Source organism: Lontra canadensis, unplaced genomic scaffold, assembly GCF_010015895.1.
Source record: "Lontra canadensis isolate GAN:19392208 unplaced genomic scaffold, GSC_riverotter_1.0 scaffold125, whole genome shotgun sequence".
NCBI lineage: Eukaryota > Metazoa > Chordata > Mammalia > Carnivora > Mustelidae > Lontra > Lontra canadensis.
Genome location: NW_022631119.1, coordinates 4370278 through 4391749, shown reverse-complemented (window position 1 = coordinate 4391749; position 21472 = coordinate 4370278). Strand labels below are relative to the sequence as shown.

The 21472-nt window shown below is 51.9% G+C and overlaps 2 protein-coding genes across 2 annotated transcripts in view; one reads left to right on the top strand and one right to left on the bottom strand.

Annotated features, from left to right (window-relative positions):
- Positions 1-2710, bottom strand: part of RYR1 (ryanodine receptor 1) — a 110039-nt gene extending 107329 nt beyond the window's left edge. The window contains 1 exon segment of the mRNA XM_032841976.1: positions 2559-2710. Within this exon segment, the coding sequence (XP_032697867.1) occupies positions 2559-2606 (48 nt within the window). The 5' untranslated portion in view covers positions 2607-2710.
- Positions 2711-8069: 5359 nt separating this feature from the next.
- Positions 8070-20740, top strand: RASGRP4 (RAS guanyl releasing protein 4). The gene is given in 18 exon segments (XM_032841778.1): positions 8070-8216; positions 11087-11271; positions 11699-11804; positions 11933-11995; positions 12608-12739; positions 12847-12877; positions 12879-13001; positions 14224-14397; positions 15660-15776; positions 16601-16876; positions 17914-17994; positions 18074-18178; positions 18308-18426; positions 18533-18677; positions 19472-19508; positions 19613-19747; positions 19867-19973; positions 20467-20740. Coding segments are annotated over 18 exon segments (2016 nt in total). The 5' UTR covers positions 8070-8193; the 3' UTR covers positions 20524-20740.
- The last annotated feature ends 732 nt before the right edge of the window (positions 20741-21472 follow it).

The window sequence follows — 21472 nt, the reverse complement described above, 5'->3', positions numbered from 1 at the left end:
AATGGCTAGCCAGGATATCAGCCAGAGACCGGAGGCCCAATCATACATCAAGATTCTCTGACTTCCTCCTGGAGCAGAATGAACGGAGGTGGCCTGGTTACAAATGCAGCTCCCTTACTGCCTTGGTTTCCCATCTGACACCAAGGGCACAATTCAGCAGCTCTGCAGGGAGGGGAGCAGGGAATCCGGACCATTACCAGCCTTCTGGCTCTGACGCTGGCCATGCTTTGAGCAACCCCAGCACAGACAGGGCTAGAGGTCATCACCCATCAAACAGAAATGAAATCATTTGTGGGGGAGCATGGCCACCATGCTTAAAAAGTGAAATCAAGTAGAGTAGAACAGAGTAACATGCCCCGCCTGTTCTAAGAGCTCCCTACATTTTGTAAAACCTGTTTCTGGGAAAAAATAGGTACATGTGAATGCACCCAACTTGTCTATAATCACACGAATTGGGAGGTGACCCAAATGTCCATTGGCAGGTGAACTGAGAAACTAATTGTGGTGCGTTCACACAGTGCGGTATCACTCAGGAACAAAAAGAAATAAGCTCTTGGCACACGCTACGTGGATAATATCAAAACAGGTTGAGCAAAAGAAGCAAGGAAGAGGAGCAGATGTGGTCTACGAAACCCTCAACGTTCCTAATGGAGACTACAGGGAAATACAGCAAACAGACAGAGCAAGTACTGAGAAGAGCAAGAGGGAACTTTCTGGGGGTAAAGGAAATGTTCTATGTCTTGCTTACGAGGTGGTTCCATGCCTATGTGAAGTTTCTCGAGACTCACTGAACTAGGACACCTAAAATGGGTACAACTTATTGCATGTCAATTCTGCCCCAATAAAGTTGGGTTTTAAAAATAATGTATGTGTGTATTTGCATGCACTGAGTTGCGAGGTAAAATGTATTTCTGACTGGTGGGATGAGGTCCAAAAAGTGTGAGAGAAATACCACACCATCTCAATAAAGCTCAGGAAAACAGACCTAGTCTGGGCCCAAGAGATGCCTGGGGCCAGAGCTCTAGACCCCAGCACAGCTTAACCTGGCAAGTGTGAGTTCAGTTCTCCTCTTGTGAAAGCAGAGGGGCTGGGTCCCAGGGGCATCCAGAGATGGTACTTCCTGGCCTTGACCTTGGGCAAGTGACTCTACCACTCAGGTCTTGGTTTCCCTCAAATCTCCCAGGGAGATAAAGATAGGGGCCTACATCAGAAGATAGGGCAGGCGAGGATATAATTAGATGTCTCAGGAGACTGAGGCCCTGGGCATGGGGCCTGATGTAGAGTGGCCGCTCAAGGCTAATACCATGGCCATGGTCTTATTAGGGACGGGGAGGAGGGGAGAGCCCAACCTGCGGTGTCCACTAGGGGCTAGAGCTGGGGCAAGAGTCTAGGGTGAAGCCAGGCCTCCTCCTGTGGCTGAATGGCCAGCTGTCCCTATCCTTCACTACCAGTCCCAGCTGTTTGTTCCTCCCTCCCAGGAAACCGGACCCAGATCACCAGGGTCCTATTCTGGGGCCTGGAATGCTGTGTCAGCATTTCCCAGGGCCTGGGTGGAGGAGGGGAGGGGCTAGTGCAGGGTCAGCAGACCTGGCCCAGAAGAGAGAACATCCCCTCCCATACACTCAGCCCCACACCCAGATCAGCCACTGGGAGGGAAAAGTGGGAAGGACTCTGAGATGGACAGCCCCTCCCCTCCCCATCCTCTCCCTGTCCCCTGCCCAGGCCCCAGAAAAGCTGGCTATTCTGGGAGGGACACCTGTTGTTCCAATTCCCATCCCTGCCCCCCAGCAGGGGATCAGAGATGCCAGGAGACAGAGCTAGGGAGGCAGAACAAAATGAAGAAGGCCTAAAGCCAAAGAACAAAGACAGAGACAGAGACAGGGAGAGACAGAGATGGAGAGACAGCAAGACAGAGAACCCAAAAAGATGGATAGGGAGAGACACTACCCAAAGACCATTAGCAGCCATATTTGGTCCTACTACCCAAAAGGGAGGAGGGAAGAAAGAAGACACAGAACCCGAAGGTCCCCTCCCAGGAGACCCTCAACGGCTGGAAGTTTCAAGAAGTTAGGTCCTCCATACCACCCCAGCCTCCTTCCCAAAATTTAAACTAGGTCAGAGTCTGGAGCAAAAGAGAATCAGGCTAGGTGGTGTGGCGTTGGGGGAGGGGGAACAGCTAAATTAAGCTCAGGAATTAGAATCACCTTCCCCAAGTGTCCACTTCCAGGGTGGTGGGGAGTGGGTGGGAGGGAGGTGCTCCCTCAGCGGCCCCTCTTCTCTAGGACAAATAACTAATATCAGAAGAGAGTGTGGCCGAAGATCCCCCTCCCCATTCTGCAGTCCCAAAGTCTTCTAATTCTCTATGGTGAGAAAGGTGAGCGAGACTGAGAGACAAAAAAAGGAGAAAGAGTGACGGTCACCCAGAGGGACAGAGGAATAGACCCTGAGACTCAAAGGCCACCAGCAATCAGTACAGAGATATCCCAAGAAAAAGAGACACTCAGAGGAGTGTCTATCAAGAGATAGCCCCAGAGACCCCCTAACACAGAGATACGCACCGTGCGCAGAAACTGGACCTCATCCTCGCCCTCTCCTCCGTCACCCATGATGTCAAGGCCCGAGGGGCACGGGCTGAGGTCAGGGAATAGGAGGACGGGGCTGTAGGCTGGGCGGGTGGGCTGGGGGTGGGCTGGGGTCGGAGACCTCTGGGGCACCCGGGAGGTAGATGGAACTGAGAGGAGGATTCGCGTGCTGGACAGAGCTGGGAGGAAGTCTCCGCCCCCCCCCCCGCTCCCATTGGGCCAGGATGCCCAAGGCCACGCCCCTCACCGGAGCCCGACCCGCAGATTCCAAACCTTGGCCAGAGCTACAAGTAGGTGGTGTCCTGGGAGGCTGTAGGGGGAGAGACCGGAAGTTAGCTGCCGCCTCTCCACCTCCATGGTAAGGACGGCCATTCTCCCATTTCATAGAGACCAAACTGAGGCTCTGAGCTGGGAAGCCTCTGCTTGATCCCATACAACGGAGCTGGGATGCACACCAAGGTCTGGCACCAGACTTAGTGATTAAAAGCAAGGACTCTGAGTCAGACAGTCTGGATCTGAATCCCAGGCTTGTCACGCCCTTATGTGTCCTTGGACAAGTCACATCCCTGCTCTGTGCCTCAGTTTCCCCAACAGGTAAGGAGATTATTAATAATACCTACCTCACAGGGCCTTTGCAAGAATTCAGTAAGATAACTGATTTACAGCACTTAAAGAGTACCAATGCATAGTAAAAGTTATTATGTAAGTGTGTTTATTATCATCATCATCCTCATCATTATAAAATCTTTTGAGGCAGGAAAATAGCCAATAGCAGACGTCTTTTGTGTGCCCGTTGTATTTGAGGCTCCAAACAAAGATATTTTTACAGCATCTCATTTAGTTGTCAGGACAATCCTGCTATTATTCACATTATTAGAGGAGGAAACCAAAATGCACAGTCCTTACCATGTATAATTTTAAGGACCGGAATGAATGATGCAGTTCTCACAACAATCTTGTGAAGTCAGTAGCCTTGTGGTGCCCATTTTACAAATGAGGAAAGCTGAGGACAGTGAGGTGGGGTAACTTGCCCAGGTCTCACAGAGGCTAAGCAAAGGATCTGAACACAGTGCTAGCGTTCTTACCCATTCTACTTTATTGTCCTGATATATAATAAAATCTAATTATAACAAAAACCCAGTTCCCGAGGGCCAGCTCCCCCCAACCACCACCAGAGTTCTAACCCTCCTCCTCCCCAGGGGCTGCCTGAGCCACTGAGGGCCACTAGCTGGGCCACTGTTTTATGCAGATGAGCTCCCTGGGTTTTGTAAACAGGAGAGACCTGAGAGGGGTAAGCTGCTCCTTCTTACTTTCTTGCTTAGGACTCTCCATGGCCTGAAGGTGCACTGGCTCCCCCCAGGACCCCACCGGCTCTCGGGGAGCTTGTTCCCTAAAAGAGGCCTCTGTAAGGCTTGGGGGCCCAGTGCAGGATACCACACACACCTGGGCCTCCTGCCACTCATATACCTTCATGGCTCTGGGCCTCAGTTTCCTCACCTGTTAGTTGGGCTAATTTGGAATAGTCCCTACACTGGGCAGCGGCGGGGCGGGGTGGGGGGAGTTTCATGGGGAAGATCCCATGAGAAGACCTTTTAGAGCCTATGATATGGTAACTTATTGACACAGGGAGCTTACTGATAATATTAAGATTATTAACACATGGGCGCCTGGGTGGCTCAGTGGGTTAAGCCACTGCCTTCGGCTCAGGTCATGATCTCAGGGTCCTGGAATCGAGTCCCGCATCGGGCTCTCTGCTCAGTGGGGAGCCTGCTTCCCTCTCTCTCTCTCTGCCTGCCTCTGTCTACTGTGATCTCTCTCTGTCAAATAAATAAATAAAATCTTTAAAAAAAAAGATTATTAACACATAATGATATCTATTAAGTTATACAAAACAATATCTTGCACTTCAATAAAATTCTACATAAAATGTTGAATGTATAGGGGCACCTGACTTGCACAGTCACTTAAGCCTCCAGCTCTTGATTTCTGCTCAGGTCATAAGATCAAGCCCCGTGTCCAGCTCCGCACTCAGCATGGAGTCTGCTAAAGTTTCTCTCTCTCCCTCTGCCCCTCCCTGTGCTCACTCTCTTCTAACACAAATAAGTAGGGGCCCCTGGATGGCTCAGTCACCTGCATCTGTCTTCAGCTCAGGTCATGATCCCAGGGTCCTGGGGTGGAGCCCTGCATCAGACTCCCTACTCAGCCAGCAGCCTTCTTCTCCCTCTGCAGCTCCCCTTGTTTGTGTGCTCCTGCTCTCTCTCTGTCAAATAAATAAATAAAATCTTTAAAAAAAATAAGAAGATAAACTAAATAAGTAAATCTTTTTTTTAAATGTCAAATGTATAATAGGTTGGTATGTGTCATATATTTAAATATTGATATACTGATGCAACTATCATATATAACACATAAGTTTGTACCATATTTTTGAATTACATAATGCATAATTGGGGCACCTGGGTGGCTCAGTGGGTTAAAGCCTCTGCCTTCGGCTCATGTCATGATTCCAGGGTCCTGGGATTGGGCCCTACATCGGGCTCTCTGCTCAGCAGGGAGCCTGCTTCTTCCTCTCTCTCTGCCTGTTTCTCTGCCTACTTGTGATCTCTGTCTGTCAAATAAATAAATAAAATCTTTAAAAAAAAAAGAACACACACATAAAAATATATATAATACATAATTATATAATTATATATTTAGGCTAATATAATCACACAATGTAATGTAACTATGTTTATATATGCTTGCATATTAAATATTAAATTTTTCCTCAGAATTTAATGTATAACAAAATTATTCTGTGTCATTGTACATTATATCATAAGATATTAATAGCGTTGGTTTTTTGTTTTTTTGGTTTTTTTTTGGTCAGTCATCATGATGTGTCTTAAGACCTAGCCATGTTGCTCTGTGGACACCTGTTCTGGGTTTGTGGGGGCTTTTCAGGACTTCCTGGTGACTCTCCTCTTGGGGTGGCACCCAGGCTGCCCCTAGCTCATAGAAGGATCTGTTTGTGTCCCTTTACGAGACTGGGAGCAAATGTCCTGGTACGCACACCCAGGAGCTAACTGAATTCGACTAAGTTGTGCCAAGTGGTCCTTGGGAATTAGAGTTCCCAGGGCCCCACATCCCCAATCTCCACTTGACATTTTCCAGCTTCCAACCTTTGCCAGACCAATGGGATGACTCACTGTTGTTTTAATTTGTACTTCCTTGATCAGTTACCAAGAATTTCTAGCATCCTCTCAGGTGCCTGTCAGAGTCCTGGGGTTTTCTGGTCATTTGCTCACCCTCTTGGCCCATTTTTCTTTTCTTTTCTTTTTTTAAGATTTTATTTATTTATTTGACAGACAGAGATCACAAGTAGGCAGAGAGAGAGAGGGGGAAGCAGGCTCCCTGCCAAGCATAGAGCCCGATCTGGAACCCTGGGATCATGACCTGAGCTGAAGGCAGAGGCTTTAACCCACTGAGCCACCCAGGTGCCCCATTGGCCCATTTTTCTATCAGAGTGGCTGTCTCTTTTTCTTGTTGATTTGCAGCTGTGCCTGTCACCTTCTAAAGATTCATTTCTCATTGATTTTAGACCTTGTAAAATACCTGTTCCCACTCTGTCATCTCATCTGATACTTGTCCCATGGTGTCCTTAAAAGAAATCTTTATTCTGATATTATCAAGTGCTAATGCCTTATGAAGTTTTGTGGTTTGCTTCAGAAGCCTTTTCCTTTGTGGTTGGCGGTGTTCTTGGGGGTGTCAACCATCCCTCCAGGCCTTGAGAGGGGTGCTCGTACCAACCTCCCTTCCTGACGCTTCTCTGGGTCCCTGGGGTTAGGGGGCGGGGTGTGGACACACCACAAGCTCTGCTCAACCCGCATGTTACATCACCTGGTGCGATGAAGGGGCTGGGGAGATGGACTGAGAGACAGATAGACAGCATGTCATGGCCCGCCCCACTAGAGACTTGGTGAGTGGGGGGAGGGTGAGGGGATGGGTAGAGAGGCAGGGAGAGGAAGAGAGATTGGACCTGAGACTATACAGATGTCATGTCACGGAAAAGTTAAATGGCATGAGCTCTGGGCTTGTCTAAATGTTCCGGCATGGAAAAAATAATCCATGGTGATTCTTTTAGTGAAAAGAAGAAAAGAGTAAAAATATCCGTCTAGGAGAGCTCTGGTTGAACTAACTAGCACCCGAGGTTTGGCAGAAGCATATTAATTACTATGACCCATTTATTCCTCTCCTGGGTATCTACCTACAGCACTGCTCACTTGAACATTCAGCAAAGACCAGGTGCTAGAAGGTTCACGGCAGCCTTGTTCACAACAGCCCCATGCTGGAAGCAACGCAGCTGTCCATGACAGGAAAATTGCTCAATAAAGTGTGGAAAAGTCACACAACGCAGGAACCAAAAGGAATAACTATAACCAAGTATAACATGCAAGAATCACAAAAACATGATTATCAAGGGGAAGAAGTCAGACACAATAAACTATTCCATTTAGAAACAACTCAAACCCCCGGCAAAACTACCCTGCTAGAAATCAGGCTATGGGCAGCTTTCCAGAGGCAGGGCTGGGACAGGGCTTGTGCAGGGGACTCTGGGCAGGATGGAAAGTTTCTGTTTCTTGATTTTGTCACTGTCACAGAGATATGCTCAGTTTATCACAACTCATGCACCTAAACCCTTAGGATTTGTGCTTTTCCTGTACATCAGTTTACAAATGACAAGCATGACACATTTAAGCAAAAGAAAAAAAAAACGCACATACTCAAAAGAAAAGTCTACGTTTCTATGAGCACGTATTTGTGTACCTAAACAAATGTACAGCCAACGGAACAGATGAAACCCAGCAATATGTGATACTGGTCTCCCCTGCCTAAGGGGGAAGGGGCCCCCAGAGGGCTTACCTCCATCTATAATGTTTTTCATAATAAGATAACAGTCTTTAAGATTGTGTGATGATGAAATGGGCTGATATTTTAAAAGCCCTTAGAACATTGTGTGGCATACAGCAGGCACTACTTAAGGGCTTGTTACAACAAAAGTAATAAAGTGAAAATGTTTTCTGGGATACAAATGGTACTCTTAAAAGGAAACCAGGATTAAAAGAAACATAAGAAGAAATGTACAAGGTATTACGTCTCCGTGACTTTCCATTCAAACCTTTGTGTCTTACATACACCAATATATCCTTACAGAAATGCAGAATTTCTGAGCACATATTTTTACATAAATGTGTCATAATAGCCATACTTTAAAAAAAAAAAAAAACTGCTCTCCTTGAAGTACAGCAGTGACAGAACAGAGAATCACGGGTCTAGAGACCGAAAGATGGAGGAGATAGAGAGAGAGCCCGCTGGGCGACTGGGGGTGGGGGCGGCAGCACCGGAAACCTCAGCCTGAAGGGATCCCCATGTGGGGGAGGGGGGGACCTTTGGTCTCTCCCCAGCCTCTTCCTTCCCCCTGGCCTGGGGCTGGGTGGGGAGGGGCAGTTCCTCTTTCCTTCCCAAGCACTGAGGAGGCCCCAGCTCCCAAGGGGCTAAGAAGCTGGAGCACTGGGGAGGGGGAAGAACTGAGCCAGACTCTTGCAAGACCCCCTCCCCCCCACCAGGAAACATGAACAGGAAAGACAGCAAGAGGTGAGAGGACCCTTCCCAAGGAGACCGGGAGCACCCTAAGGCCTTGGGCGTCTGGCTGCACAGGAAGGCTGGGGAGTACTAAGGCAGCCGGCAGGGGGTCGGGCTCTAGGGACAGGAGCTGGAGCAGGGGCAGGGGACACAGGTGAACAGTACTTCAGGGAGTCCAGGGCTGCTAGGGCTGGGGCTGTGTGTCTGAGCATCTGAGGCTGGTCCTTGCTGTCTCTGGAGTTTCAGCTGCTCTGTATCCCCTTCTGCCCCACCCCCACTCCTCCTTGCTCCCTAGATTAGGTGTTTCTGTCCTCCTGGGGCTCTTCCTGGCGTCCCTTGCTGCCCCCTGCTCCTAAACTGGAAACTCCAGGCTCCTGCCGGGACCTGCCCCAGGGGAGGGGAGTATGACGCAGGGCAAGGAGGCTCTCCTGCTTCTTAAACCCCTCCTGGCTGCTCTAGGCACTATGGAGAGCAGACCGTCCACCGGTAAGGGCCTCGCAGGTTCTGGAATGGGCTTCCCATGACCTGGACAAACTTGCTTTCCTGTCCTCCCAGGGGCGATGGTGGCTGGGTCCCTAGCCTGAGTAACTCCTCCAGCCTCCTCTGGCATGTCTCTGATGGGCAGAGGGGTCCCCTCCCCATAACATCCAGCAGTTTAGTGGCGGAGACCTGGCTGCCTCATTTTCTGGCTGTGTGACCTTAGGTAAGTCACTTAATTGTTCCATGCCCCAGTTTCTTCCTCTGTTAATAGAATAACACCCCCCCACCCCACCCCCCAGGAGGGCCTGGGAAGTCCTCAGTGAGACAGTCTGGAACAGTGGTTCCCAAGCTTGAGCATGCATCAGAACCACCTGGAAGGCTTGTAAAACCCAGACTGTCAGCAGCACCTGGCTGGCTTAGTCGGTGAAGCAGATGGCTCTTGATCTCAGGGTGGTGAGTTCAAGCCTCCACGATGGGGACAGAGATTACTTAAAAATAAAAAGTCTTTAAAACACACACATACACTGGGCCCACCTCTAAAGTTTCTGAATCTGTAGTTCTCTGGTGGGACCTGAGAATTTGTATTTCTTTTCTTATTTAAAGATTTTGTTTATTTATTTGACAGAGAGAGAGAGAGAGATCACAAGTAGGCAGAGCAGCAGGCAGGGAGAGAGAGGGAAGCAGGCTTCCTGCTGAGCAGAGAGCCTGATACAGGGCTCAATCCCAGGACCCTGAGATCATGACCTGAGCTGAAGGCAGAGACTTAACCCGCTGAGCCACCCAGGTGCCCTGAGAACTTATATTTCTATCAGGTTTCCAGGTGTTGCTGGTGGTACCAGTTGGACTATGCTTTGAGAACCACTGATCTAGACAAATGCACAAGCCTCCGACCAGCACATATTCAATGCTCAGTAAATGCCAGCTCAAGAACACTCAGGACTGATTCTCTGAACCCTTAGGATGCGCCAGGGACATGGCAGTGCCCTTGTGATGAGGGTCGCCTCACTTCTGCTTTCACTCTGTACCCCAGGCCTGGCTTCTAGTTTGCCCCATCACATTCTCTGTATCTCAAGTTCGACTTCCCCATCTCTGGCCACTTAACAGCTTCAGCAAACTAAGTCCCTTATTTTTTTTTTTTTAAGATATTATTTATTTGTTTGTTTGTCTGTTTGAGACAGAGAGAGAGCACCTGCACGAGTGGAGGAAGGGGCAGAGGGAAAAGGAAAAGTGGACTCCCCACTGAGCAGGCTTCAGGTGTGGCTCCATGCGGGCCTTGGTCCCAGGACCCTGAGATCATGACCTGAGCCCAGAGCAGACACAACCAACTGAGCCACCCAGGTGCCCCAAACTAAATCCCTTATTTAGCACTTTTGAAAAGCAAAGCATTGGATGTTCATAATAAATTCCTGGGGAAAGTCTAAGGATGACAGAAACTGAAGCTCAGAGACATTAAGTGACTAGCACAAAGTCACACAGCCAACATAAATTCCTCTAATCCCACTCTGTCTAACCCTTGTGGAAGCCAAGCCCATTCAGCCTGGATTCTGCTCCCTCCTTCCTCTACCATCCCTGTCTCTCCATTACCCTCTTTCCCCAACTGGAACACAAGCCTCAGGGAGGCACAGGGCAGAGCAAGGGTTATTTTTAAACTTTCCTTGAAGCTGCCTCACCCCAGGGACCCTTCCCAGCTCTGAAGAGCCCTGGTGAGGCCACTTTGCACCCATATCTTCTCTCCAAACCTAGGGACCCAGGCTGGTGGCTAAGACTCAGGTCCTGCCAAAGTACTGGCTTAGGGGAGGGGTCTATCACCTTAGGAGGCAGTCCAGCTTGGGGAGGAGGGACAGACGGACTCTCAGGGGTCTGCTGCTTTCATGAAGCCTGGGGGAAGGAGGGACCACCACTGGAGAGCAAAGGGGAATTCTGAGGATCTCCCTGAAGGCAGAACCTGGCAAGGACAGGAAGGAATGATTGGGGGAGTGGGGGTAGGAGGGGTGGGATGCTGGTGTCCCATGATTCCCTGGGAGGTCAAGAGTCATTCCAGGATTCTGCCAACAGGAAATGTCTCCATAAGGCCTTGGAATTATATAGTCAAGGGGAATTTGGGGTCAATGCCTGGAGGAAGGAGTTCTTACAATTCTCTGGAAGGTCCTTACTAAGCCTGGGGGGGCTACTTCTCCATGATTTCCTTGGGGTTCAGGGTGGTCTTGAGAGTCTTTTCCCCTGATTCCTTGAAGGGGGCAGGAGTAATCCTTTGAGTTTGCTGGTAGGAGAAGGCTCCCATGATCTGGAACACTCCAGGGGTTTTCTCCCATGATGTCTTGGGGTTTTGGGGTCAAGAAGAATTCTGGGGGTCTGCCCGAAGGACGGGGTTCCCATGATTCCCCGGGGGGCTGTGCCCACAGGAAGTCCCACCAGGAATGCCCAGGAAAGACAGGGGGGCGGGGCCGGCCCCGACAGGCCCGGCGCCACAAGACATGCCCCAGCCCACGGGAAATCAGCAAGGTCATGGCTTCCATGGCTCTGGGCATGCTGAATGAGGGCGGCTGCAGCGAAGACGAGATGCTGGAGAAATGCATTCAGTCCTTCGGTGAGTATCCCCTTCCCTGGCCAGCCGCCCCAGTCCTAAGGTGGCAAAGCAGCCACCTCTTTCTAGGCCTCAGTTTTGGGTGCGGGGGGAGGTATAAAGTGGTAGCAAGGGTGTGTGGAATGAATCTCAACCACAACATTCAGGACAAGAGAAACACACACGTTTCTTTTTCCTGAGATGCGGAGGGGGAGGAGGTCTGATGCTATTTCCATCTACACCGTGACTTGCCAGGTGCTATGCTGGTCTCTGCCCAGTACAGACAAGCAAACCGAGACACCCTCAGGTGTCCAAGCTGCCTGCCCTAATTCATGCAGGGAGAAAGAGGGAGAGCTGGAGTTCGAACAAGCCAATCCCAGGGGCTCTGGAGACCGTGCAGTCTCTTGCCCAGAACCCATTCCGACACAGAGTCCCCTTCTCCCGCCCCTAGACTCAACAGGCAGCCTGCGCCGTGGGGACCACATTCTCAACATGGTACTGGCCATGCACAGCTGGGTGCTGCCTTCTACCCACCTCGCTGCCCGTCTGCTGACCTTATATCCTCCCAAGGCCATGAGCAGGGCATGGAGGGTAGAGGGCAGAGACCCGAGAGTCGGGGGAGAAGGGGACAGGGTGAACAGGCAGGTTTGGGATGCTGGATATCAGAGCCTTGACCGGAACTCAAGTACCAGGAGGCCACAGGGAACACACAGGAACAGAGGCGGCTCCAGATCTGTCACCTGCTCAGGTAGGGCTGGGCCCAGACTGCACTCCCATGACTCAAGACCCCTGTCTTGTTCCCTACCCCCAAAAACACCTCCCAGAGATTCCCCAGACTGATTCCTCACAGACCTACTAGCCCTGCTCCCCCAAATACCACTTCTGAGATAGGCCTTGTTTGGTTCCCAGGACCCTCCCTGTTCTGCTCCTTAGAGCCCTTACCTCTTAGAGACCCATGACCAGATCCTAGAGACCCTCTCATAACTGATGCCCAGAGACCTCCAGCTCTGATCCCCCAACCTCCCATATGCCCTGGCCTAACTTTTAAGACCACTCTCACCTTGTTCCCCAAACATCTCACCCCTCAGAAGCCCCAGTTTAGTTCTGGAGACCCACCTCCCACTATCCTGCTTCCTAGCAATCCCATCTCCAAAAGGTCCCCCCAGTTTCTCTCCCATTGAGTCCCCAGCCTGCAGTTATAGGCCCCCAGCCCTAGAGACAGCCCCATCTGGTGCCTCTCCAAACCCTAACCTTCCAGAAACCCCTAGTTCAGTACCTAGAGACTCCTCAGCCCAAGAGACCCCTTTCAGAGAACTTCCCCATGCCCAGCCTCATCTCACCACCTCTAAACCACCCTCAGATACTGGCTGACCCAACACCCTGAGACTGTACACCAGGAGCCTCAGTTAGAAGAGGTGATAGGTCGCTTCTGGGCCACTGTGGAGCAGGAGGGCAACTCTGCCCAGAGGAGCCTGGGAGACTCCTCCAACCTGTGAGTCAGTCACTCTCCACCCGCATTCTGTCATCTCCCTCCTCACCCCCCCCATCCTCCACCCTGTACAATACCCTGCCCGATACCCTGCCCCTCTTTGCTCCCAGCCTGAGTCCCGGTGGCCCTGGCCCCCCCGCATCCCATGAGCAGCCCAGGCCTAGGCAAAAAGCGCAAAGTGTCCTTGCTTTTCGACCACCTGGAGACGGGGGAGCTGGCTCAGCATCTCACTTACCTGGAGTTCCGGTCCTTCCAGGCAATCACGGTGAGGAGTCCCTTCCCCCACCTGTGGGTGACAGGGAGTGGGGTGGAGCCCAGGGAGACTCAGAGGACCCCTACATGGGCATTAGGCAGAGATCTCAAACTCTCAAACATGGGGGCTAGGAGGTTCGGAAAAATAAGTTAAGCTGGCTGAGGACAGAACTCCTGGGTTCAAATCCATCAGCCCTTCCTCATCTGTGTAACTTTGATTTAGTTTCTCAACCTCTCTGGGACTCAGACTTCTCATTTATAAAATGGAGATCATAAGACTTCATTAGATGGTTGAGAGAATTAAATTAATATGTCCATTTAAAAATGCTTGTCAGGGAGTGCCTGCGTGGCTCAGTCATCTGACTGACTCTTGATCTCAAGTCTTGATATCAGGGTCATGAGTTCAAGTCCCACATTGAGTGTGAAGCCTACTTAAAAAAAAATTGCCTGTCACAGTGCCTGGCACACAGTAAGTGCTCAAAATATTTTATTAATTATTCATTTATTCAAGAAGCATTTAAGTTCACTGTGCCTTAGTTCCATTATCTGTAAAAAGGGGAATTTAACACTTCCTGCCTCATAGGATCAGTCTTTTGTCCAGAGTGAATGCTACCTGGTAGAACAATCTATAATTGCCATGTTTTGCCATATTTTACCCACCCAAATGACAATTTCGTATGCTTCAACCTATATATAAATATTAGCTATTGCCATCACCACTTCAAGGGAAGGCGGTGATCGGGTTCCTTAACATGGAAATTTCCTGATCGATCACACACTGCACACAGAGTGCGGGACGCATAGGTATGGAACGCTGACCCCTTGAGCAGGACAAATAGAAATTGCTTTCATGCCCTCTTTGCCATCCTTCCCTTTGCTCACTGAATACCAGTCAGGTATATAGTTATGAGCAACAGACTGGGTTCACACCTGTGTGACCCTGGGCAAATTATCTCTCTCTGTGACTCAACGGGCCTCATCTCTAAAACGCGAATAATACAGTAGGGTATTCACTCGGTAGAGTTGATGTGAGTATTAAATTAGTTGATAGGACAGAGGGCTCAGAACGGTGTTGACTTTATTTAAACATTTCTCCTCTGCGGGAAGGGGCACGGTGATGTCAAGGACATATGACAGCCAGACTAGGGCCCAGAGGTCCTAACTGCTAGGGGGATGGGCGTGTGAGGGCAAGGCCGAGGTGCCACTGCCCACCTTGACGCCCACCTCACCCCCAGCCCCAGGACCTGCGGGGCTATGTTTTGCAGGGCTCCGTGCGGGGCTGCCCGTCCCTGGAGGGATCCGTAGGGCTCAGCAACAGCGTGTCCCGCTGGGTGCAGGTCATGGTGCTGAGCCGTCCTGGGCCCGCACAACGCGCGCAGGTGCTGGACAAGTTCATACAGGTGGCACAGGTGAGGCCCGCCCGGAGGGGCTGAGGGACTGAAAGAACCGCCGGTCGCAGATATCTGACCCACCAGCCTCGCAGCTGCTGACCAGCCCAGGAGTGAGGTTATCCACACCCTGGCCCCGGCCCCGCCCCCTTTGCATCACGCCCACCCCGACTCCGCCCCTGAGGTCCCTGTCGGGAGGTTCTAACCCGGGACTGTGACTGCACTTCTTCCTTGACCTTGATATCACCACTCACACCCGCCCTGGCCCCACTTGGTCCTTGACGTAGCCGTTGACGATGTCCTCTCTTGGCCCGTCCCCCAAGCCGAATGTTCTGTCCACAGGGCAGCGAAAGCGTCTCTGGCAGGCCCCCACGTTTGTGTCACCCCCCACCTCCGTCTCTAGGTCCCAGCCGTCCCTTCGGGACAGACTGCATGCCTCCCTCCGCATCACGTCAGGTCTCTCTATGGCCCAGCCTCATTGTGTCACAACCTCTCTCTTCCCCTTCCCTAAATAGATACCTTCGCTCCTTTCTGGAGAAAAGGGAAGCGTGCTGCCACCACCGTGGCCACACCCCTCGCGTACTTCCTCTCAGGCCACGCCCTTCCTCTCGCGTGTGCATTCTCCTTGCCTTGCCTGTGCGGGTCCCCCGGACCTGGGGATTCCAGCATCCGCCAGGGGTCTCCTCTGTCAGGGGGTCTTCCATTCCTCTCTGGCTCCACCCCATCCCCACAGCGACCTCTGCCCTGCAAACTTGGAAAAGGGAAGGATGGGGCAGTTGGCCCTGATGCTCAGCTGACCCCACACTTGTCCCTCTTAACCCCCCTGACGCTTCCATTTCACTCTGGCCCCATTCACCTCTGCCGGGCTCCTAACTCCGGCCCAGAACCCAGGCCATCTCCCTTCAGCTGTCTGATTCTCAGAGCTGTCTGGCCACCAAGCGCCTGTCACCTGACATATGTCTGAATCCCCCACACCTGTCTAATCCTCAAACCTAACTCCTCACACTTGCCTGACTCCCGCCCCCATTTTTTTCTGACCCCATATCAGTCTGTCACCCGCCTGACCCCCCACGTAATGCCTGTACACATGCTTGCTGCCCATTCCTTCTTGACACTCCGACCTCCAGCCACTCCACTTCCTGCCACCTCCCACCTGATGCTCACAGTGGCCCATACCCACACATGCCTGACACCCCAATTCAACTGGGATGCCGTCGTGGGAACCCCCATTTTGCCTCTCCCCCTGTGATACCCACCATCTCTGCATCACCCTCCCTTCCTAGAGGCTCCACCAGCTGCAGAATTTCAACACATTGATGGCCGTCACGGGGGGCCTGTGTCACAGTGCCATCTCCAGACTCAAGGACTCCCATGCCCACCTGAGCCCTGACAGCACCAAGGTGAACCCCCACTATTCTCCCCAAAGTTCCAGCGGTCAATTATCCTGAAGCCCCACACTTTTCCCCCATCCCCTCCATCCCTACCCAGGGGCCCTGGAGCCACCTGGAGATCTTGCCCCTCCAAATGGGACAGAACCCCAGACTGTCCTCTTCTACCTTTCTTCCTCCCTCTTCAAGCATGCACACCTCACGCTGACCCCTCTCCACTGTTTCCAGTCCTGAGCAGGACTGGAGGGAGACAGATGAGAGAGATGGTAGCAGAGAACTTGGGAGTCCCAGGTGGGGACTGAAATGATGCCCCTAAGGACACTGAATTTAGGCCACCCATGGGAGGAGCACAGGTTAGGCGTGTCCCGGGAAGTGTATGGGGAGAGTCTAGTGTAGGGGTCAAGATCTGGCAGGAAATTAGGCTGGAGATGCCCAGGGGAAGATCCTGTTGAGATCTGCAAGCTGAACTAAGGTCTCCGGGCTTTATCCAGAGGGCAATGGGGAGCTAGGAAAGGTTCAGTAATGATGACTCATTTCAGTTTTGGGAAAAGTAATGATGACAGATTTCAGTTTGGGGGAAAAAAAATCACTCTAGCCTGGGGAATGGGGGATATGGAACTTTTCTGAGATGGGAACCCAAAAGGAAGAGCAGTTGTGGGGGGAGGGGATGCTGAGGCCAATGTGGGACATGGAGATAGATGTCCAAATTACCCCTGGGCCCCTAGGAGTGCAGAACCCAAATGGGAGGCTGCCAGGACACTCCCCTCCCAGGGCCAAGGGAGCAGAAATGGCCTCCCTCACAACACCCGACCCCCACAATATGCCCTCCCACACAGGCCCTGCTGGAGCTGTCTGAGCTTCTTGCTGCCCACAACAACTACGCCCGCTACCGCCGGGCCTGGGCTGACTGCACGGGCTTCCGGCTGCCCGTCCTGGGTGTACACCTCAAAGACCTGGTGTCCCTGCATGAAGCACAGCCCGACAGGTTGCCTGACGGCCGCGTACACCTACCCAAACTCAACAACCTCTACTTGCGGCTGCAGGAGCTTGCTGCCCTCCAGAGGCAGCACCCCCCGTGCAGCGCCAGCGAGGACCTGCTGCACCTGCTCACGGTGAGCTGCCTGGCCCCGCCCAGGCTGGGGGCCCAGAGACCGCACCTGCAGGCTCTGCAGACTTAGGGTCCTGGGTGCAGGAGGGTCCGAGTCCTTGTCATGCCCATTCTACAGATTGGGAAACTGAGGTCCACAAGGTGAAGTCACTGATCTGCTGTCCCACAGCAGTAAGACCTGGATTCGAACCCAAGCAGGTCAGCCTCAGAACCTGTGTGTTACCATATGCTAACCACCACACTACATCTTCAGACTGGGAGTGTGTGGTTCTGGCTGCATTCTATTTATATAATTTTATATATGTATTCTCTGCTCATGAATCTAGAAATTGAGAGAGACTGGGATTCTGAAGGCCATGGAGTCTAAGACTGATTTTCAGACCCCAAGACAGGACCAGCTATGTAATTCGCAGTACCCCGTGCAAAATGAAATATGGGGCTCCTTACTCAAAATTCTTCAGAATTTCAGGATGGTGACAGCAGGGGATTAAGTGAAGTGGGGCCCTTCCGAATGTGGGGCCTGCTTGTGAAGTTGGTCTTGCCCTAAGATGACTGGTGCCCAAAGCTCTGTGTTCTGCTGATTCTAGAAGGCCATCGAGCCCAAATATTTATCGAGCACCTGCTGTGAGCCAGACACTGCTTAGCACATCAGGGGAAAAAAAACTGTTGTTCTTGTGGGGCTGACTTCCCAGTAGGAGAGACAGCCAATAAAACAAAGTAAATGAGTAAATCATATGGCCTTTCAGAGGATAAGTGCTAATAGTGAAAACTAAAGTAGAAACCAGCAAGGAAAGTCATAGGGGTTTACAAGTTTAAACAGGACCCAAAATAAGCCTCAGTGAGAAGATGGCATTTCTAGACCTAGGAAAAGGGGGTGTGGAGATGGACCGGGACCTCGGTGGGAGAGGGGAGCCTAGGAATCCCCAGAAAAGAGGGGCTTTGGGAAGAGGATACAAATGAGGATCCAGGCAAGGCACAGGCCATAGGTAGGAGGATGGAGACAAGGATCGGTAACGCCCTTCCCCGCCTCCCACCCCACAGCTTTCCCTGGATCTCTTCTACACGGAGGATGAGATCTATGAGCTTTCTTACGCCCGGGAGCCCCGCTGTCTCAAGAGTCTGGTAAGAACTGACCCCTGCCCCCTGCCCACCAGCCCAAGCCCACGCACTGACTAACTGTTCCCCTCTGTCCCTGCCCCAGCCACCCTCCCCCTTCAAAGCACCCCTGGTGGTGGAGTGGGCCCCTGGCGTGACACCTAAGCCCGACAGGGCCACCCTGGGTCGGCACGTAGAGCAGCTAGTGGAGGTAAGGAGGGGACTGTGGCCTGGCCACTGGGGGCCAGGAAGGAAGGCATCTGTACAGTCCTGACCCAGAAGAGATCCAAGACCAGGAGGATCACGGTTTGGCCTTACTCTTTTCCATACTCCTCTGAAGTCTGTGTTCAAGAATTACGACCCTGAAGGCCGAGGAACCATCTCTCAGGAGGACTTTGAGCGACTTTCAGGCAACTTCCCCTTCGCCTGCCATGGGCTTCACCCACCCCCCCACCAGGGGTAAGTACTCCTGACTTCTAGGTCCCCCAAAGATGAGGACACTGGGGCTGCCAGGACTCCTGGGAGAAAGGGACCAGTCACGCTGAGGTACAACCTCTGCCCCTAGGAATGGCTCCTACAGCCGAGAAGAGCTGACCGGCTACCTGCTCCGGGCCAGCGCCATCTGCTCCAAGCTGGGCCTGGCCTTCCTGCACACCTTCCAGGAGGTCACCTTCCGCAAGCCCACCTTCTGTGACAGCTGCAATGGCTTTGTGAGTACGCTGCCCCTCTATCGGCCTTGCGGCCCATCTTTCCCAGAGAGTCCCAGGTCCTGACTCCTCACAGCCCGGGTTCCGAAAGCCAGCCCTGCCCTAGAGGGCTCCCAGGCCCCAAGCCCCAGATGGTCACCAAATTCCAGAAAATTCCCCAGTCTCAAATAATCCCCACATCTCATATAAACCCTAAACACTGAATATGCCCAGAGTCTAGATAAAGCCGAAATCCCAGATGATCTCCATCCTGGATCACTGCCAAACTATGAATATCCCAAACCCTAGATAATTCCACAGACCTGGGTGGACCATCTCCAAGCAGAATCCCTTTCTAAGTCTTTAGACTCCAGAGAATTCAAACCCTGGATAATTTTCAAATTCAAGGCATCCTCAAACTCTGGATAACAGACTGATCTCTCAATCTCCAAACCAAGACTAATTCACAAACCTTGGATTATTTCCCAAACCCACGTTTTCATTCACTTCCTATTCACGGAATACCTCCTGCGTGCCAGATTGTTCTAGACTTGAGGGCTGTGGAGGGGGGCACACAGCAGAAGACACAACAGACACCATCCCTGCCCATAAAACTCATGGCTCATTAATTCCAGATTTTATCTAATATCCCAGGTGATTCCCCAAACTTACAACCCCAAATTCCTTTAGTCCCCACTTAAGCCTCCAACCTTGAGAATTTCCCAGACAGTCTCCACACTCCCAGAGACCAACCCCAGCCCCATCCACAGCCCTCTTCCCCCACAGCCTATGTCACCAATTCTGCTTTCTCTTCCCAGCTCTGGGGCGTCACCAAGCAAGGCTACCGCTGTCGGGGTGAGTGAGGCCTCAGCGGTGGGAAGGAAGGCCAGCACCTACAGGCCAGATGAAGGGGGTGCCCAGGCTGGGCCTCTGCCCGCTAACTGCTGACCTTCCCCCAGACTGTGGGCTGTGTTGCCACAAACACTGCAGGGACCGCGTGAAGGTGGAGTGTAAGAAGAGGCCAGTGGCCAAGGGCGATGTGAGCCCCCCTGCAGCCCCCATCCCACCCACACCAGTTCCCCATGCCAGCTGCGGTAAGACCCAGGATGTGGCTGCCCTGGGAAGGGGGCATAATGGATGGGGCTGTAAGTCCAAGGTCATGAGGCCTTTCCCATCATACCCACATCCCTCTCATCTATCACCCTACAAACAGGCTCAGAAGACAGTCTCTCCTACACACTATCCCTGGAACCTGAGACAGGGTGCCACCTTTGCCATGCGTGGACGCAGACAGAGCCCCCGCACCTGGAAGCAGAGACAGTAAGGAGGAACTGCCCCGCACAGTCACCTGGATACAGGGGAGAGCCATTTGCTTGGGGGGAAATCCAAGCTGATTTGGGGAAGCATAGGAAAGTAAAAAGATGCAAGAGTCCTGAATTGTATGGGCAGGAGGGTACAGATCGTGGTTCATTTCTAATGTTGATTGAAAAATAAAATTTTCAGTATGTTGGAGTAGCAGGTAGCCAGTAGTAGAACAGAAAAAGGATTTTAAGGAGAAAAACAGAAAAAGAAGAAAAAGGCAAAGAAGAAGCCAAACACACCAGGAATTGTAACTGGTGTCAGTGGAGGAAATCTTACTCTGTGAAGGTAGAGACCTTCGGATTGAGTTCAAAAACCAGAACACCCGGAGAAGTTTTTATTCATCTCCTAAACAAAGTCGGGGAGAAGCTCTGCCTGTTCCTGGCAGTGCCCAGACTCCTAGACGCCACCCCCCCCGCCACCGCCCCGTGACCCAGTGTCTTCCTCCTTCCAGGTGCCCCTCCCAACGACCGCCTCGCCGCCTTCCCAGTCCTCCAAGCTGAATTCCTAGCCCCCGCTTGGGTTTGCTGTGTCTCACCTTTCTCCAGAGTCAGTCCCAAGTCCTGTTATTCGGCCTCTGGCAGGACCCCCAAAGGCACCGCCGCTTTCCCAGCCACACCACCTTCGGTAAAGAGTTCATCATCTCTTCCTTGGGAAAGTGATTTTCTTCCTTTGCCTCAGAGTGGCCACAACCTATACTCCCGTTTCCCCGCACTTCTTATCTGTATGATCTCAAGGTTGGATATGTGTAGACTTAGGTATTACCCCACCACCTCCTTACATCTCCATTTTACAGATGAGGAAGCTGAGGCCCAGGGAGGTTAAGCTGCTTTCCAAAGTGGCAGAGCCCCTAAGTATTGGAGGCAGGACTCAAGTCCTCAGAGAAGAAAGCTCCTCACCAGTATGCTACACTGACAGTCAGCACGGGTCAGGCCGGGCACTTATATTCCTAACTCTGGGGTTCCAGAGATAGGAGAGAAGGCTAGAGTAGAGGTGGAACAGGGAGCATGTGAACACCTGAGTCCCTCCTCTGCTCAGAGCCCTTCCATGTCTCCCTCTCACTCAGGGAAAAAGCCAGAGCCCTTGCTGTGGCCCACCTCCCACAATCTGTTCCATCACCTCTCGGACCTCACCTACCACCACTTACCTACCCCCTTACTCATCCTGCTTCAGCTACACTGGCCTCTGTGGTCCCTGAACATGCTAAAAATACTCCTACCTCAGGGCCTTTGCACTGGCAATTCTCTCTGCCTAGAATGCTCTTCCAGAGGCCCACAAGGCTCCCTCTTTGGGACTTAGGTCTAATGTCGCCTTCTGAGAGTGGCCCTTCCGACCATACTCAAAGTTGCAATCCACCCTGCAGTCCTGCTCTTGCCTTTTCTCCAAAGTCCTTAACCATCTAACTATCCTTCTTATCTATTTATCTTGTTGAATGTCTGCTCCTCTTCACCAGAAACTGT